This window comes from Kogia breviceps, chromosome 3, assembly GCF_026419965.1.
Source record: "Kogia breviceps isolate mKogBre1 chromosome 3, mKogBre1 haplotype 1, whole genome shotgun sequence".
Lineage (NCBI taxonomy): Eukaryota > Metazoa > Chordata > Mammalia > Artiodactyla > Physeteridae > Kogia > Kogia breviceps.
Window position 1 is genome coordinate 11,007,388 of NC_081312.1, and position 16,287 is coordinate 11,023,674.

Here is a 16,287-nt window from a genome sequence, read left to right on the forward strand (position 1 = left end):
GATTCTCTAATCCCTCCCCCACAAAAGCTCAAATCCCCAATCTCTTGATATGAAATGAAAAAAATGAAAGGCTAATGTCACAGCCATGAAAGACATGTTTTATGCAAATCAATCAATACGTAAGTGATCATTTGTGGCAATGACCAGATAGATCGTACAGAAAACATGTGGAACTGGTAGCAAGGAAATGACAGGCATTTGACTGAGGGCTGCAGAACAGGAATGAGGGGACAGGGGCAAATGGAGGAGTCGTGCTTCAGGAACATTTTTCTCACGTGACAGATGAGGCAAAGAAGCGAGCCATCAGATACGCATGGGTGGAGAAGAGGCAGGTGAGATTCTCTGAGCAAGCAGGTGCGTGCTGAGGTGAGTCGATCATGACTCATAATTTAGGCTGCCTTTCTCCGTGTGTCTGCATGACCAGATTTGTTCTTTTGGAGACTAGCAAGTCACTGAATCAACGTATGTGGTATAAAGTGACATATGCCACCTAACGAAAATCTCCACGCTCACCGACTCTCTCTGGTCTTGGATTTGGGGAGAATTTTTATGACACTAATTAAAAAAAAGAATATTGAGATGAAGCTCTAGTAGTACTTGGCGACTAGCGAACCAACTTGGAGGATGGAAAACAAGCCCAGGAAAACTCAGATGAAAGAAATTCAGACAGCATGTAAATGGTAAGTATTAGATGATAAACCAGAGTGACATGAACAAGGCTGAGGTTTGGTTGAAAAGTGAAAAATTCATTTAAATGGGTTATTTGGCATCCTGTGGATTTTTTTTTTTTTTAGATTAAAATTTGGATTAGAAATTGAGATCTATTTGCCTTTTTATAACTCTACAGAGTCAATCAAGCTAAGTTGTAATTGTAGTTAGAATCTAAAATGGATAGCTTAGGCTGAGCTTGCTACAGAGAACAGCAGCATGGTAAAATAATCTTCAGGTCAACCTAACGAAAGATGGGCATTTAATTATCAGAGAATGAACCTAACAAAAGCTTCCATTCTCAGTTTTACATAGCATGAGCTCAGTAAAGAGAGGAACAAAGTCCTCTTTGGTGTGAACAAAAAAGCTTCACCCAAACCCAGTAAACTCTCAAGGCTGGTTATTCAATGCCTTTCTCCTTGTCTCCCTTGCCCGTTGGCTTTTGGCCATTTCATTATTCACTACCACTTATCACTAAAAAGAAGACAAAACACTAAACCTTTAAAATGTTAAGAACCTTAACAAAGGCCAGGAGAGTTGAAATTATCTGTTAAATATAGGATTGGGTATGGTGTGTAGGATTTATCTAGACTAGCTCTCTATTTTTTTTTTTTTGAAGAACAGTGGGGAAAATAAGTCAAAATATATGTAAATATTATGGTTATGAAAAATTAACAGTATCTCAATATTTTGGTTTTGTGGACATTGTAATTCCTGGTCATAAAGAAGGCTATTAAAATAATTTCATATAACTGTAGCCAGAAAGTATACTAACCAAGATACAAAAATAGTCCTATCCAAGTGTTGGCCCCCAGAGCATATCACAGTAGTAAACCCTGACATTTTCAAAGTGCATGCATCTTGCAAAAAGCTTTCACATATATAATCTTGTAATCAAATGACCCATTTAATTAAAAAGGAAAAAAAGAAAAGGCAGGCACTCAAAAGAGCAGAATTGCGGCAGTACTACTGGCTTGAGAAAGTAGTACGTGTGCAGAACGTGGTAACAAAGTTTAGAAAATGCAGAGTGATCATGTTTAAAATAGACATGTCATGGCGGTCAATTCTTACTTTAAAATTGAGGTTAGAGGCAGTTCCATCGTATGAGCATGAGGGTGTGCGGCTGCAACCTGGTGACCCTGCTGACTAAAACACAGAGCTCATATTCCCAGACCTACCGGCAGATCATGACGTCACTAAGCTGACATTTGTTATTACTGTTATTATTACTACCAATAGTCCCTTATTTTTGATAATTCAAAGTTTATAAAACAGAGAATATTGATAATCTGGTGTTTTGTTTTGTTTTCTAATTTGAACCATGAAATCATAGTTCCATTCCCTCCTTTATGCATTTATATCATTTAACCCCCAAAGAGATAGCCTAACATCTGGAATCTGGGTCTTAGAGGAAAACAAGCAAACAAATAAACAAAAGAGTTGGACCAGCCGAGATGGAAGAACCGGTGGCTCTAGAACACTTGGAAAGTTTAAATAGACTTATTAATTACCTTAGGTTAAAAAAATTGTTTGAACCACAGAATATGAGAAAAAAATCTATTCCTTCACAGGGAAGCAGAGGGGACACAGAGAAAGTGGCATTTGCTAATCTGAGAGGTAAAACAAGAAGAAAAAGCTTGACCCACCAGTGTCCCAGTTGCTGATGTTATGGGGGGCGCTAGACTGATGTTCCAGCTGTCGCTTCATTAACTGGCTCATTGTCAGAGCTCCCAGGGATCCCCTTTTCATCTGCCTATACTGAGCTATATGGAGGAAATTAGGAGATAATTACTAGGGGGAATAAATTTGCACAGCACACAAAGGCTCTACACATCCATACAGAATCTTAATTGAACCTTCATTGGCTATTCGTCATTGTTTAGTAAGTTGTATGCTCCTGTCCAGATGAAAAACTAAGGCACTATGCTATTTCTGGTGCCTGTCTTCACTCGATAAAGAAAGAAACAGTGCCTATGAGCACTTATCTGTAGCCTGTAAATATTTACCCCAGTTACAACAGTATGATATTTTCATTTACTTTTTAATTTATATACTCTGCCTTGTTCCCAAAAGGATTCAAGACAGATACTACTGCTTTGAATTTATAGCTTAACTTTCTTTAATGGAGCTGTGCATACGTACATAGTTTCAGTCTCCATTATATCCCTCTGAGACCCCCGTGCATGTGTGTGTGTTTGTGTACATGCATATTTTGGGGTAGGATGACACATATCAACCCCAATTTTTAGAGAGAAATTGAAGCAAATGAAATTACGTTACTTGGAACCAACCAGCAAATGAGGTGGTCGTAAAACCAAAACATGTTGACTCCAAAGTCAATGCTGTTTTCAATCTCTGTATGAGCCTCTGCCTATTGTTGGAAAACTGTGAATTGAATAACATTCCACAAGTATATTCTAGTACACATCTTTGTTTTTAAAAAAAATAGTGGTAACATTTTTATCTTGCAATTCGGCATTGACAAATATCCCATGATTGATAAGTCACGTACATAAGCATCTCCAAACCGGAAAAACAGTGAAAAGCACTTCTGACAATAGACTGCTGAGTGAGAAAGCAACCTGCCTCCTACCCTCCTATTCCTCCTCAAGTGGTCCCACCAATCCCCGCCACCAGCCCAGTGAGAAAGGAACAGCATCGCTAACAGGCCTTTTATACATGATCCCAAACAACTGGATATTTGAGAACTTGTGGTCATTCACTCTCTTATAAGGACAATTTCAGAAACTGAAGCTCTGAAATACATGGTCTAGAAGGGGATGGTAGAAACCGAGATGTCTTTATGGCCCTAGAAAGCCTTACATGTTAAACACAGGTTTCACAATCATGGTACCAGGGCAGCAACTTGGTGTGATGCGAAATCAATTATGACATTATTTTTAATGTAATTAGCATGCTGTTTGATTCATGGTGGTCATGGCATGTTTAGCTACAAAATAATCAGCTGATAAACTGAGCAAAAAAGAGGGGTGTGATGAGAATTCTTGTGTCTTGGAGTCCATGTTAACTGAATTCATGGAAATGACTATGCAAACTAATGAAAAATCTGATTCTTGTGGTTGATTGGTAAATTTTGCAATTTCATGATTCACTTGAAAGTGCTGCTCCAGGTAAAATTCAAAGGCAGAAATCTTTTAGAAAATTTAACAAATTTCAAGTAAAATTCAAAAGCAGAAATCTTTTAGAAGATCCAACACATTTAAAAATTAGCCCCATCTATCAGACAAAATCAAAGAAGGGTTAAAAACCTCTAGTGATTGATTAATTTCTCCAATCCTCAGTATTTTTTTAAAGACAGAAGAATTCCCTGAGAGTAAAGTCCCTTAATGTTTAGCTCAGTGTGTAAAGCACCTGGCATTATGTCTCTCAGAACACACCACCAAGAGCTATCCAATACATGCTTTATATGGAGAGAAGGAGGAAGGTGGAAATTTAATGATGTACTATGTTGAATCCAAAAGGGCTATAGATTCAGTCATGACTTCAGGATCATGATTCATTGACACATTTATTTTATGATGCATGTAACTAGCACTGAAGCCAAACTGACTTAAGTCATCCTATCTCAAATTATATCCAACTTGGAATTCTAACTATAATTCACTTTTTTCAGATGACTCATGCAATTTAGGAGGAGAAGATACACTTTCATGATTTTAGTATGTGGACTTAAAAATGGGCATTTTTTTCATGTTATAAAACAGATTTTTTTGTGATAAAAGAAGAACAATTAGACTCAGAATGAGGCGTTCTTCTTTGCTGCCCAAAGGGCAAATAACTGTTACTTGAAAATGCTTTCTTAGAATTTCCGTAATCTCTATTATAACTGAAATTGAATTATTCTAAGGCAGTGTGGTATACTAAAAAACACCATGGACTTGAAAAATCAAACAGACCTAGCATCAATCCCTGTCTCTATCCCTTAATAGCCATATGACTGCAGGCAAGTCACTTAGCCTCTCTGAACCTCTGTTTCTTAGTCTATAAAACTGGGTCAGTAATATCTGCCATGCAGTGCTGATGCGAGGATTTAATAAGATAGCAATGTGTGTAAACCACTTAGCACAGTGCCTGGAACATGGTGTCAGATAATTGGTAGCAGTTATTACTATTATGTCTGTAAATGCCTGGAGAACAAGGGGTGTCTTATTTATTCACCTTTGATCACCAGTACCAAGCACCGTGCCTGGCACTCAGCAGACACTTAATTAATAGTTGCTGAATGAATGAAAGCATGAATAAATGAATGATGAAGATGATGATGTTGTTCCATACTACCAGTCCAGCATTTAAGTTAAGACCTTTATCTGGTTTTCAGGATCATGTTTATTTCAAAAGACTGTCAAAGGAAAATTCACTAGCCCTTGAGGCAGTGGCCACATGGAACACAAAATATACCAGCACAGATGACAAGGGTTGCAGGAGTTGCACCACTGTTTGTATCTCCGATTCCTACTGAGAATTTCCCGCGCTAAAGTCCTTTAACTGACTCCACTGAGCCACGTGGACACCCTTCTTCTCACCTCAGTGGAACTCAAACTCCTCATGGGCAAAATATAGGACCCAACAAACGAGGCAGTTTCAAAATACTGAAGAGTTGCCTCCAGTAGATCCAGTAATATTTCATGCCATTTTAGTTTTCTGATCCAAAAGTGCTACATTCAATAATAACTTTGGGATCATGATAGAGCTGATACATTTATTTGATGATAACTTAGATAAAAATTTTGTCAATGATGTAGGTGATTCAAATTAAACAAAGGTGTTTCCTGTAAAATTCTGTCACAGGCAATGTTTTTCACTTGTCCCCAAACCAGTTCCATGTTTTATGTTTCGGCTAGTCATACGTAATACTTATTTTATTGAATTATCCAGTGATTATACCTTAACAAATTAGGATTCTTGGCCTATCAGTAACTGTACTGATTTATCCAACACTTGAGATGCTGACAAAAGTGGGCCTATGTCTCAGGGTCTCTGAGAACACACAACAGAGTGTTACCTAGGAAGCTAACACAACGTTAAAAAAAAGAGAGAACAAAACAATACCAAGAGTGTGAAAATTGAAAACAATGCAGCAGATAATGTTCCAAATCAATGTACAGGTGAAATGATCACCAAAGGAAAACTTACTTGATATTGAAGAATGGCTACTTGTTTCTGGCACACCCGCTTCTAATGTAGGGGCAGATGAGGACTCTCGTGGCATTTCCAAAGTTGAAAGTCTTTTAGTAGCAGGATCTACAAACAGAAATATTATTTAAAACTCAGGACATTGATTAAAAGCAAGTTCAAGAACCTTTTTCATATATTTTCCCCTCTTGCCCAACTCTCCCATTCAAATCATTATATACTTTCTGGCCCTACTAACTACTTTAATGGAATCACATACACACTGGTTTCAAAGTTCCGTGGGAGTTGCTTCCACATTACACACTGCAATGTGTTGCTATGCCTCTCAGAGATTAACGACAGCACAATTACAAAGCTAGAGCTCGGCATGCTCAGATCACATATCCTTGCACCTTTCCAGAAATGAATTTCTTTTCATACAAAACCCAAAGACACCTACAGTTGATCCACCTATATCATTCCACCACTCCCCCTTTGTCTGGCAATTTCCTACTCATCACTTACATCTCAATTTATATAGACAATTCCTCTTCCAGAAAGGCATCCAGGACCCCCACCCCCAGACTCAAACAAAAAAGGGAATCATGTGACCCTCTTATGCAATCCCAGAGCACCCTGTCCTAACCTGTACCAAAATGAACACGCCATGATGTAATTGTCTGTTTACCAGTCTACAACCTTTGCTAAATCATAAGTAATTTCAGAGCAGGGACTGTATCTAACTTGGAATAATTACTTACCAATAACTCAGATTTTCGGTTTTATTAGTTGAGCAAGAAAGACTTGTATCATTTGCTTCCGCTGTTGACAAATGCATCTAAGGTAAAATATTTTCTGCATATAATATTGTCTTTTTAATCTACGAATAATGGGAAACAAGCTGTTCCACATTATTCTAGGTAAAGATTATCCTTTAAAGCTTTTTGAAAAGTTTAGTGGTTTATCATGACAAACCCCTAAAACTTTTTTATAAACTTCCTTGACTTCTTAAGCAACACTCACTGTATATTGAACTCAATGAGCAGCCTGGAATTACCACTATGGGCTTCCATGATTACAGCATGTCCACCCTAAATGGCTTCAAGTTCTTAAGCTTCATGATATCTGTCTCCTCCTTTTCAGGTTATCAATTGTTTTTCTTGCCACAGAGCAAGTCACCATACATTCACACATACATACAATACAAGTATGCAGATGCTACTCTACTATTGGGTGATCATTAAACTTATTAAACTGTCAGAAATAAAAGTAAAATAGATCCTAGGTGAGGGCTGAGGAGAAAAGCTTTTAAGCACTGATTTTGGAACATCTATTTTTGGTTCTCAGAGGGCTTTCTGAATAGATACATTTGCCAGATAAATACTTTCTTGGTAAAAAAGTATAACTGTTACAATGTTTCCCAAACTCTCCAAATAAAGCATAAAAATAACTACCCATTTAAAATTCCTTAGTGATTAAGCTATTGCTTTTCTCTTAGGTATTCTCCACAAACCACAAGTTTAAAACATGCATAATTACCTGTCTTACCCTTATCTGCTTCTGTTTTACATTTGCTGCCACTCTGGCATAATAATCCCACTGATAACGTAGAACAAGAAAGCTTAAAGGCAAGAATTCTTTAACAGATTATTGAGACTTTCAGAGTCTCGATACGCTTATTAAAATCCTCGGTATCTTTAATTTTAAAGAAACGTCATTAACTGTAAGATAGTTATTAGTAATCATTAGTGTACCAAGATTCTTTAAGCCAGGCAATTTTTGCTCAGTCCTAAATCATTTTATGAAGCCTTCCATTTGTATATAGTTTAAGACAACAAATATTTGAATACAGCTATACACAGCTTAAAAATTTTCCATTCAATTTTTTATACTGGTGTAAAGAAAATGTCATGTTATTGATTCATTCATTCATCAAATATTTGCCACCACTCTACTAGGTACTTGGGATACAATCAAAGAACAAACCAGAGAAAACTTCTTGCCTTTGAGAGAACACTGGGGACAGACAGACAATAATTAACAAACATAAAAGTAAATAAATTATTATATATTAGAAGAATAATTCTTTATAGAAGAGAAACAGAGAAGAGAAAGTGATTCTAAGATGCCAAGTAGGGGTGGAAAGGTGGGGTGTGGTCCAGGCCTCATGGGGAGCCTGATGTTTGAACAGAGAATTAAAAGAAATGAGAGAGGGAGCCAGGCAGGTATCTGGAGAAGACAGTTTCCGGCTGAGGAACGAGCAGGTGCAAAGGCCCCAAGGTAAGAAAATGTAAGGAGTGTTCAAAAAAATGGCAGGAGGCCACTGTGGCTGAATAGAAGAAATGTGGAGAGAACCATGCAAAATGAAGTCAGAGGGCTTCCCTGGTGGCGCAGTGATTGAGAGTCCGCCTGCCGATGCAGGGGACACGGGTTTGTGTCCCGGTCCGGGAAGATCCCACATGCCGCGGAGCGTGAGCCATGGCCGCTGAGCCTGCACATCCGGAGCCTGTGCTCCACAATGGGAGAGGCCACAACAGTGAGAGGCCCGCATACCAAAAAAAAAAAAAAAAAAAAAAAAAAAAAATGAAGTCAGAGAACTAATGAGAATCAGGACCACGTAAAGCATTTTAGGAATTTAAAGGACTTGACTTTTTTCTTACTATGAAAGAAATGGGAGCCAATGGAGGGTTTTAAGCGGAGTAATGGTATAATCTCATGTTTTAAAGGATCACGGTGGCTGCTGCCTTGGGAAGATAGGAAGGCAATATGGGTAAAAGGCAGGAGCCCAGTTAGCAGGCTATCGCAGTTGAGCCACAAGAAAGATGTTAATGGCTCAGACCAGGCTGGAAGCAGGGGAGATGGTGAGAAGGGGTAGATTTTGAAGGTAGATTAAGGTGGCCAGATAAAAGAGGACACCCAGTTAAAATTTAATTGGGGATAAACAACAGAACATTTTTAGTATGAGTATGTCCCATGCAATTTTTGGCAGATGAGGCCCCCATTCTTCACTCCTCCCTGAATCAGTGACCGTTGCCATGTAACTTAAAAGTTCCTCCCACAAAAGAGGCAAGAGTGTATTTCCCCTCTTGACTTTGGCTCCAGCCAGGTGATTTGCTTTGGCTCACGGAATGTTTGCAGGCATAACATGACCAAAGGCTTGCAAAGCTCCTGTGCAACGGGGCTTGCTCTCTTGTGCCTCTTCCATCACCCTAAGAAAAATATTTCCAGGTTTCATGGGTCCCAGGAGGAGGCTGGCCACCCAGTCCAGCCTAGATTAGCTGATCTGCAGATAACCTATAGCCCTTGAATTGAATAAATGCGTATTGTTCTATGTTGCTGATATTTGTATGTTTATTTGTTGCACAGCATTATTCCAGCAGTAGGTACCTAAGAGAGTTGCCTCCGTATACAGACAGTACGTAAAACTACAAGAGTAGATGAGCTCACCAACACACTGAGTGCAGACAGACCTGAGGAAAGGACCAAGGACAGAAACCCCGGGGCACTCCCTCATTAGGGAGTTAAGGAGGAACCAAAAAAAGAGATCTGAGAAGGAGTGACCGCTGAACATGCAGAAAGCCAAGAGAATGTGTATCCCAGAAGCCAAGTGACGTGGGGGTGATCAACTCTGTGAACTATTGAGTCGGAAGGTAATATCTAAGAGCTGACCATTGGATTTAGCAGTGGAGGCCACTGGTGACCTTGACAAGTGAAGTTTGGGTGAACTCTGGAAGCCTCATAGGAATGATGAGTACCTTTTAGAAAGAACAGTATGGGAGAAAATTGGGAATAGTGACAGTACAGATAACTCCTTAAAACGTTTTGCTAAAACCTAGAGGGTATTACGCTAAGTAAAGTAAGCCAGACAGAGAAAAACAAATACTCTATGATTTCCCCTATATGTGGATTCTTTTCTTTTTTTTTTTTTTTTTTTTTTGCGGTACACAGGCTTCTCACTGTCGTGGCCTCTCCCGTTGCGGGGCACAGGCTCCGGATGCGCAGGCTCAGCGGCCATGGCTCACGGGCCCAGCCGCTCCGCGGCACGTGGGATCTTCCCGGACCGGGGCACGAACCCGTGTCCCCTGCATCGGCAGGCGGATTCTCAACCACTGCGCCACCAGGGAAGCCCTATATGTGGATTCTTAAAAACAAAACAAGTGAACAAGCAAAACAGAAACAGATTCATAGATACAGAGAACAAACTGGTGGTTGCCAGAGAGACGGGGGATGGAGGGATGGACAAAATAGGTGAAGAGGATTAAGAGGCACAAACTTCCAGTTATATAAAATGAGTCATGGGGATGTGACACACAGAATAGGGAATATAGTCAACAATACTGTAGTAGTTTTCAATGGTGATAGATGGTAACTAGACTTATCATGGTGATTATTTTGTAATGCATATAAACACTGAATTGCTATGTTGTACACCTACAATTAATATAATATTGTATGTCAATTATACTTCAATAAAAAGGGGGGACTTTTTGCTAAAAGGGAAGAAGCAAATGGGATAATAATGGGGAGAATTAGGATCAAGAGTTCTTTTTAAAAGAGAGAAATAAGATGATGTTTGTATATTCAAGTCAAAAATACCTTAGAAAAAACTAAGGGAGGAGCAAGAGGGGAGATTTCTGGGCGTATAGCCTTTAGTAAGTAAGAGAGATGGAATCATGTCCACATGTGGAAAGGCTGACTTCAGACCAAAACACAGTTCACTTGCAGCCCCAGCTAGGAAGGCCAGGTGTATGGGTGCAGTTGATGGAAGGGAGGCAGAGGAAGGGGTAGGAGGATGTGGAAATCTCTTCAGATTATGTCAAATAGGAAGAGATACTGAAAGTTTGGAAAGAAAAGTAGCTATGAAATAATCAGGAGAGTGGAAACATGAGTGGACCAGGGAAATACGGTGTGATGCCACGTGGCTTTAAGGACCCAGTTGAGGTTCATGGTCATGAATTTAAAATAAGACCAGTCAATATGGTTATGCGTTTTTTTCTCCAGTCACACTCATCTGATAGGTGCAGGTGTTGGTAGATGGAAAGGCAGATTTGATGAGGGTTGTGTTTAGCCAGGCAAGTCTGAAAAAGCAGAGGTCAGGAATGATGTAGGCAAGAGGGATTGTAATGATTGATTTGAGAAGGGAAGAGACATATAGAAGGGGAGGAACAGTGAGAGGCAATAAGATCAATAAAGTGCTGTCCAGAGAGAGAGGAAATGGTGATCAGAGAATGGGAGACATTGGACTGACACCATGGACAGGCTGCAGTTATTGATAATAACAAGTTCTGTGATATGACCATAGGAATAAGTAACTGAGTGAGGGTGGAAGATGAAAAAATAAAAGTCTCTGGGGAAGACGAATTCAAGGAACTGAGAAGCCAGAGTGTCAGAAAACACTGTACTAAGACACTGTACTATGTGTATTAATACTGAAATCAACAAGAATTAAGACAGGAATAGTTTAGGAAGGAGTAAAAAGAGCCTGGAATTAAAACTGTCAATAAATGAGAAAGTCAGGGTAAGTAATGTGAGATTCAGAGCTGGGTGTTTTTAAAGACAAGGTGGGAATGGTCTGAAGGGGGAAATGATGAGCAAGGAAGATGCCTACACCCTGGCCCTAGTCCAAGGACACTCTTCCTCAGGGAAGAGCTGGGTTTCCATTAGACTAAGAAGGGAAAGGAAACAGAGCACATGAAGGATCATGAATTTCTGATGGAGGAAAAGTTTCAGGAATTGAGATAAGGTGGGAGAAAGGATCTGGACAGGAGATGTGCAACGCCTTATGGAAATTAGAATGAGAGAGATGAAGGGTGATATGGGGCTTCTTGCAGGGACTGACATGAACAGAAGCAAAGTACACAATGCCACTAGACTTGGTAGACTCAAGGCAATTAGCAATGGCAAGGCTGTGAGTCTTGACTACCACTGATAGAGGCAAGAAGGTCTGGGGAAGCCTGAGTCTTACTCTGAGCACATGGTCCTCCTTCCAACACCCGGAAAGGAAGGGTAGCCCTGCATGTCTGTGGCAGGTGGGACACTACGCAGATATAAAATGATTATGACAGTATAACCTATATTATAAAGATTTTAAATACATATCATCTTAATTGTCAGATACTTTCCTTCTTGCTCTGGTAACAAATATATTAATATAATACCAATCTCCTCCCTGGTAGCCTGGGGAACAACCTGACATAAGGTTGAATAAAGAAGGCAACACATACACACAAACATACATACCACAACCTATATGCAACCTATATATCATATATACCCACCCTATTGACCTCATATAGTTTCTTATATACCCACCCTACAGGCCTCATATGGTTTCTTATATACCCACCTATAGACCTCTATAGTTTCTAGGTCAGTGCTTCGCTCCATCTATATGCAACAATTTTCTTGGCTCCAAATAATAAAAAGGTGTCCCAGTTTCCCTAGAAATCTTCTTACACTTTCTTGTTATTATGAGAATCTTTTTCTTCCCCCTGCCTGGCTGGAGCACGACCTTTTCCAAACACATTAACGTTCATTTGACAAGTTTTTGCAGAGCCCCTTGGAGGTACACAGCTCTGTCCTCTGAGGTAGAGAACAACTGGAAAGCTCAGGAAATGCCCGGGGCAAATAAAAGGGCTGAGCCTGTTCTCTTAGGAGTTGCTTTTGTTATGGAGTAGAGGGAGAAGTGCTGTGTGACCTGGGGCAGAGCACATCACCTCCACAGAGTGTCAGTGTCCTCTTATAGGAAATGAGGGATTCTACTAGAGGTCCCCAAGATTTTTGCCAGTGCTCAGTGTCCTGTAGCCTACGAATCTACTAAAATAATCATCCCTGGCCAATCCCATTTTTTCTAGAGATTCACATTCTTTTTTGTTTTTGTTTTTAAATATGGGCTGAGAAATGAAGAAACATTCTGATCAGTATTATGATAACAGAGCAGAGAACTGTGTTTTAGGATGAGGTGACTATCAGCTTGTCACTTTTTCAGGTTAATCTTTCTTGGAAACAGTGCCTCCGAGGAAACACAAGAAATGGCATTTGAGGCAGGAAGTGCTCGTACTATTAACAACTTCACCATCAACTGGTGACCATGGATTAGAGTCTAGGTTGTAACTGGGCTCTTTTTGGTTCCTGAGGGCACACAATGTCTGCCAGACTGCTGATATTTGCTTAGAATATGTAATGAGTATAGACTCTAAATGATTATACAGTCAATTCTTAATCATTCCAAGCACTCTTTGCTTTATTTTAGCCCTTCATGATATTTTAGCTGTATCATAATTCACTAAAGTATAGCAGGAAAAAAAAAGAAAGCAATACGAGTTCAATTAATGACTTTTGCTGTTTGAGGAAAACAAAAATGATACTTGGAATGTCTTGATATGAATTAATCATTGCCTCTTGTTGTCAAGGATGATCAAGAATTGAGTGCAGAGTTTAGAAACAACCAATACAGAAACATTTATGGAGCCAATAGAACCGCATCTGAATCCAACACACTCCAGTAAGCAGGAAGGGTTCAGAGTGATGATGAAGGAATTATAATGTCATTCCGTGACATTATAAAATTGGGAGTTTGATGCATATCAGTGCCAAGACCCTAATAAGTAAAATGTAGAAACTTGAACGTAAGGCTGGGAGAAAGAAGAGAGATGCGCTCACCTGGATCTTTCTGATCTCCCAATTTGTCTAGAATGTTGAAGGAAATGTCAAGGTACTCCCTCTGGATGGCACTGACAGCAATCTTCCTCTGTTTCCTCTGCCTGGGGACAATCTGAATCTTAAATTCAGATTCCTCAGCTCCCTCCTCTTCGGCCTTCCTTTCAGGGTTCTGTTCTGCATCTGATTCAGCACTGGCGTCCGGCTTCTCACTTTCCATTGGATTCTCCAAATCTTCAGGGACTTTGGGGAGGACAGTTTTTGCCCCTGAACTTGGCATCAGCCCACCGGGCTTCCCTTCCTCAGTGCTGGGCTCAGGGTTATGGTCCAGTGACACCTCAGGGAGAGCAAGCGTCTTCTGAAGGAGGTCTCGTTTTTGCTGGAGCGTGAGCGGGCTGCCACAGGAAAACTCTCGCAGCTCCTCAGGCTTTGATAATTCTTCGGAGCCCGTGGGGTCTTCCAGAGCTATGAGAGGGGCGTCCTTGTCACCCGCCGACCGGTTGTTTCCTGAGTCCTTAGAAGAAAAGTCTTTGGAACAGTCTTCCACACTTACTTGCACGAGGGGCGTCGAACTGAGGCTGAGGACAGAGGGGTGGTTGTGGATGGAGGGGGAGGAAGCAGCGTTCTTACCAGAGGTACCATCGTCCCCTTGGTCCATGGTCTCCTCTTCATCACTCTCTACTATTCGGAGAGGGGGAAGAGGTTCAAACACAAGGGAGTCGCTGTCCGATGTTGAGAGCGTAGAGTGTTTGTCAGGCCCAGATGTTGAATCTGAGGACAAATCTATCAGATCTAAATCGTCTTTGGGAGCAGGCTTTATTGGGGAATCCACTTTCACCTCAAATGTCTCCATGCAGTTTAACCTAACTTCTGGTATTACAGGCCTCCGAGCTTCTTGAAAACCTTCCAGAGCCGGGTTCTCGGGGATTTCGGCATTGTCAGGCCTCGTAGCAGAATTCTGTCTAGACCGTCCGTGGTCATGCTGTCTTTGCATGAAATAAGCAGCTTGCGCTGGAGGCTTGTCTATGTCACACCGGTCTATGCAGGACTTCCTACGGTGCTCATCTAGTGTAAACAAGAGGGAGTCTGCATTCCCTATATCAAGAGATTTTTGTTTTAAAGAGCGCAGCTTTTTTTTCTGAATGCTTTCTTCTCTCACACAGTGTAGAATGTTGTCTTGTAATGCACCCGTTTCTCTATATTCAGCCAGTTCTATTTCACCTGATTAAAACAGAAAAAGCTAGTACTTGGAGTACAGCCTAACAGTACATCTCATTTACTTGGAGATTTCACCTTTCTCTTCCCCTCAAACTTGGGCATACAATTGGCGTCAACCATAATCATAATCCCAGCTCTACCAGAAGGTAAAACTGACTTCCTGGCCAAATTTTCATAAGGTTCATTCTAATTTCAAACACCAGAAAACTCTGGAATGAGAGAACCCCAAAAGGCAGTTTAAGATCTTATTTCTGAAATCAGGCTTCGGGATAATTCCTAAGCTCTGTTCATTTGTGCACAGGAGAGGGGATCGCTTTTGGCTGAGGCGGATCTAGGAAACTTCATTCAAATTGTGTGGAAGAGAAGCAAACATTTTGCAACAAATCAAATCAAGCAATGGCCCTCCTCTAAGACGATCATGATGTTAATGATGTATCTGTCAATTCACGTATATATATAAGTGCACATATATATATACTGGTTGTGCATACATATATATCAAATCAACGGTATTAAAAATGTGTAGTAACATAATAAAATTAAGATTTCACCCCCAAAAAACGGTAGAGTACAACATTTCTGCATAAAATTACTAAGAGGAAAAAATTCATACTTCTCTGAACATTCATCTCAACCGGCTGATATTTCACCATTTTGCTGCCGCCTATCCTTTTCAATCTTGCAAAAAAAGTTTGAGACTCTTTACTGCAGGGTCCAGTAGGTGTATCATGAATATCAGATTCATCAAAAACACTATCTTCTTCTAATTGGGGAGAGAAAGTCAAAATTACACTTAAGAGGTTATTCTCTCTTAGGCTGTATCTACACAAGCATTTCATTGAAAGCATTATGGAACACAGCCTGGGGTGGTTCTAAACCAGCCCAAGTCTAGCCTGGCTTGGCATTTCATTCAGGTGTCAAATTATTCATGCGTTGAACAGAGCGACTGTTACAAGTTTGCTCCTCACATTCCATGTCACAGTGGGCAGCAGTTTCAAGACAGGCATCTCGATGTTCCAATAGGACCTTCATGGGAAAACTTTTCCAATGTACTTAAAACCAGATAACCAATACATGTCAGGAATCTGGGACACTCTTGAAATGTGCCTGCTTTGGATGAATTTTCAGGCTAATTTGGCAAAAGAAAATTAAACAAAATGAGTGGATCTTGCCCCTTCCAAAAAATATATGCCTTTCTGGGATTTGAGAACCGGCATAGACACAGCCTAACAGTACATGCACCTTAAACTTTGTGAATGCAAAATACTGTACTCTACATTTGGCAATGAAACACACAACACACAGAAAAAGCTTAGAAAAGCCACTGGTTATCTCAAAAGCTCCACAAATGATTATGGACTGATAGAGTAAACAAAGGAAAAAGAAAACAGAAAATAACATCTCCCCATATTAAAGTAAGAGTTTGCCACAGGTAGCTATTATGAATCCCAGAAAGAATTTTTGACTCTTATGGTCCTGAGGCTCCATAAACAAACTGGTCACTTAGAGTCCTATCAAGCTTGTTTCTATGTTCTCTTCTATCCACATTTGGCTACTTTTATATCAAAG

The 16,287-nt window shown here is 40.1% G+C and overlaps 1 protein-coding gene across 18 annotated transcripts in view; it reads right to left on the bottom strand.

The window, feature by feature from the left end:
• Nucleotides 1-16,287, bottom strand: part of UNC79 (unc-79 homolog, NALCN channel complex subunit) — a 258,599-nt gene that overhangs the window by 62,733 nt on the left and 179,579 nt on the right. For 10 of the 18 annotated variants that reach the window (XM_067027844.1, XM_059056862.2, XM_059056864.2 and 7 more), the window contains 4 exons: nt 15,332-15,481; nt 13,504-14,721; nt 5,863-5,970; nt 2,355-2,471 (listed from right to left, as the gene is read on the bottom strand). In XM_067027844.1, the coding sequence (XP_066883945.1) occupies nt 2,355-2,471; nt 5,863-5,970; nt 13,504-14,721; nt 15,332-15,481 (1,593 nt within the window). The remainder of the gene's footprint in view (nt 1-2,354; nt 2,472-5,862; nt 5,971-13,503; nt 14,722-15,331; nt 15,482-16,287) is intronic. The other 8 variants (XM_067027851.1, XM_067027849.1, XM_067027845.1 and 5 more) reach the window with 5 other exon arrangements.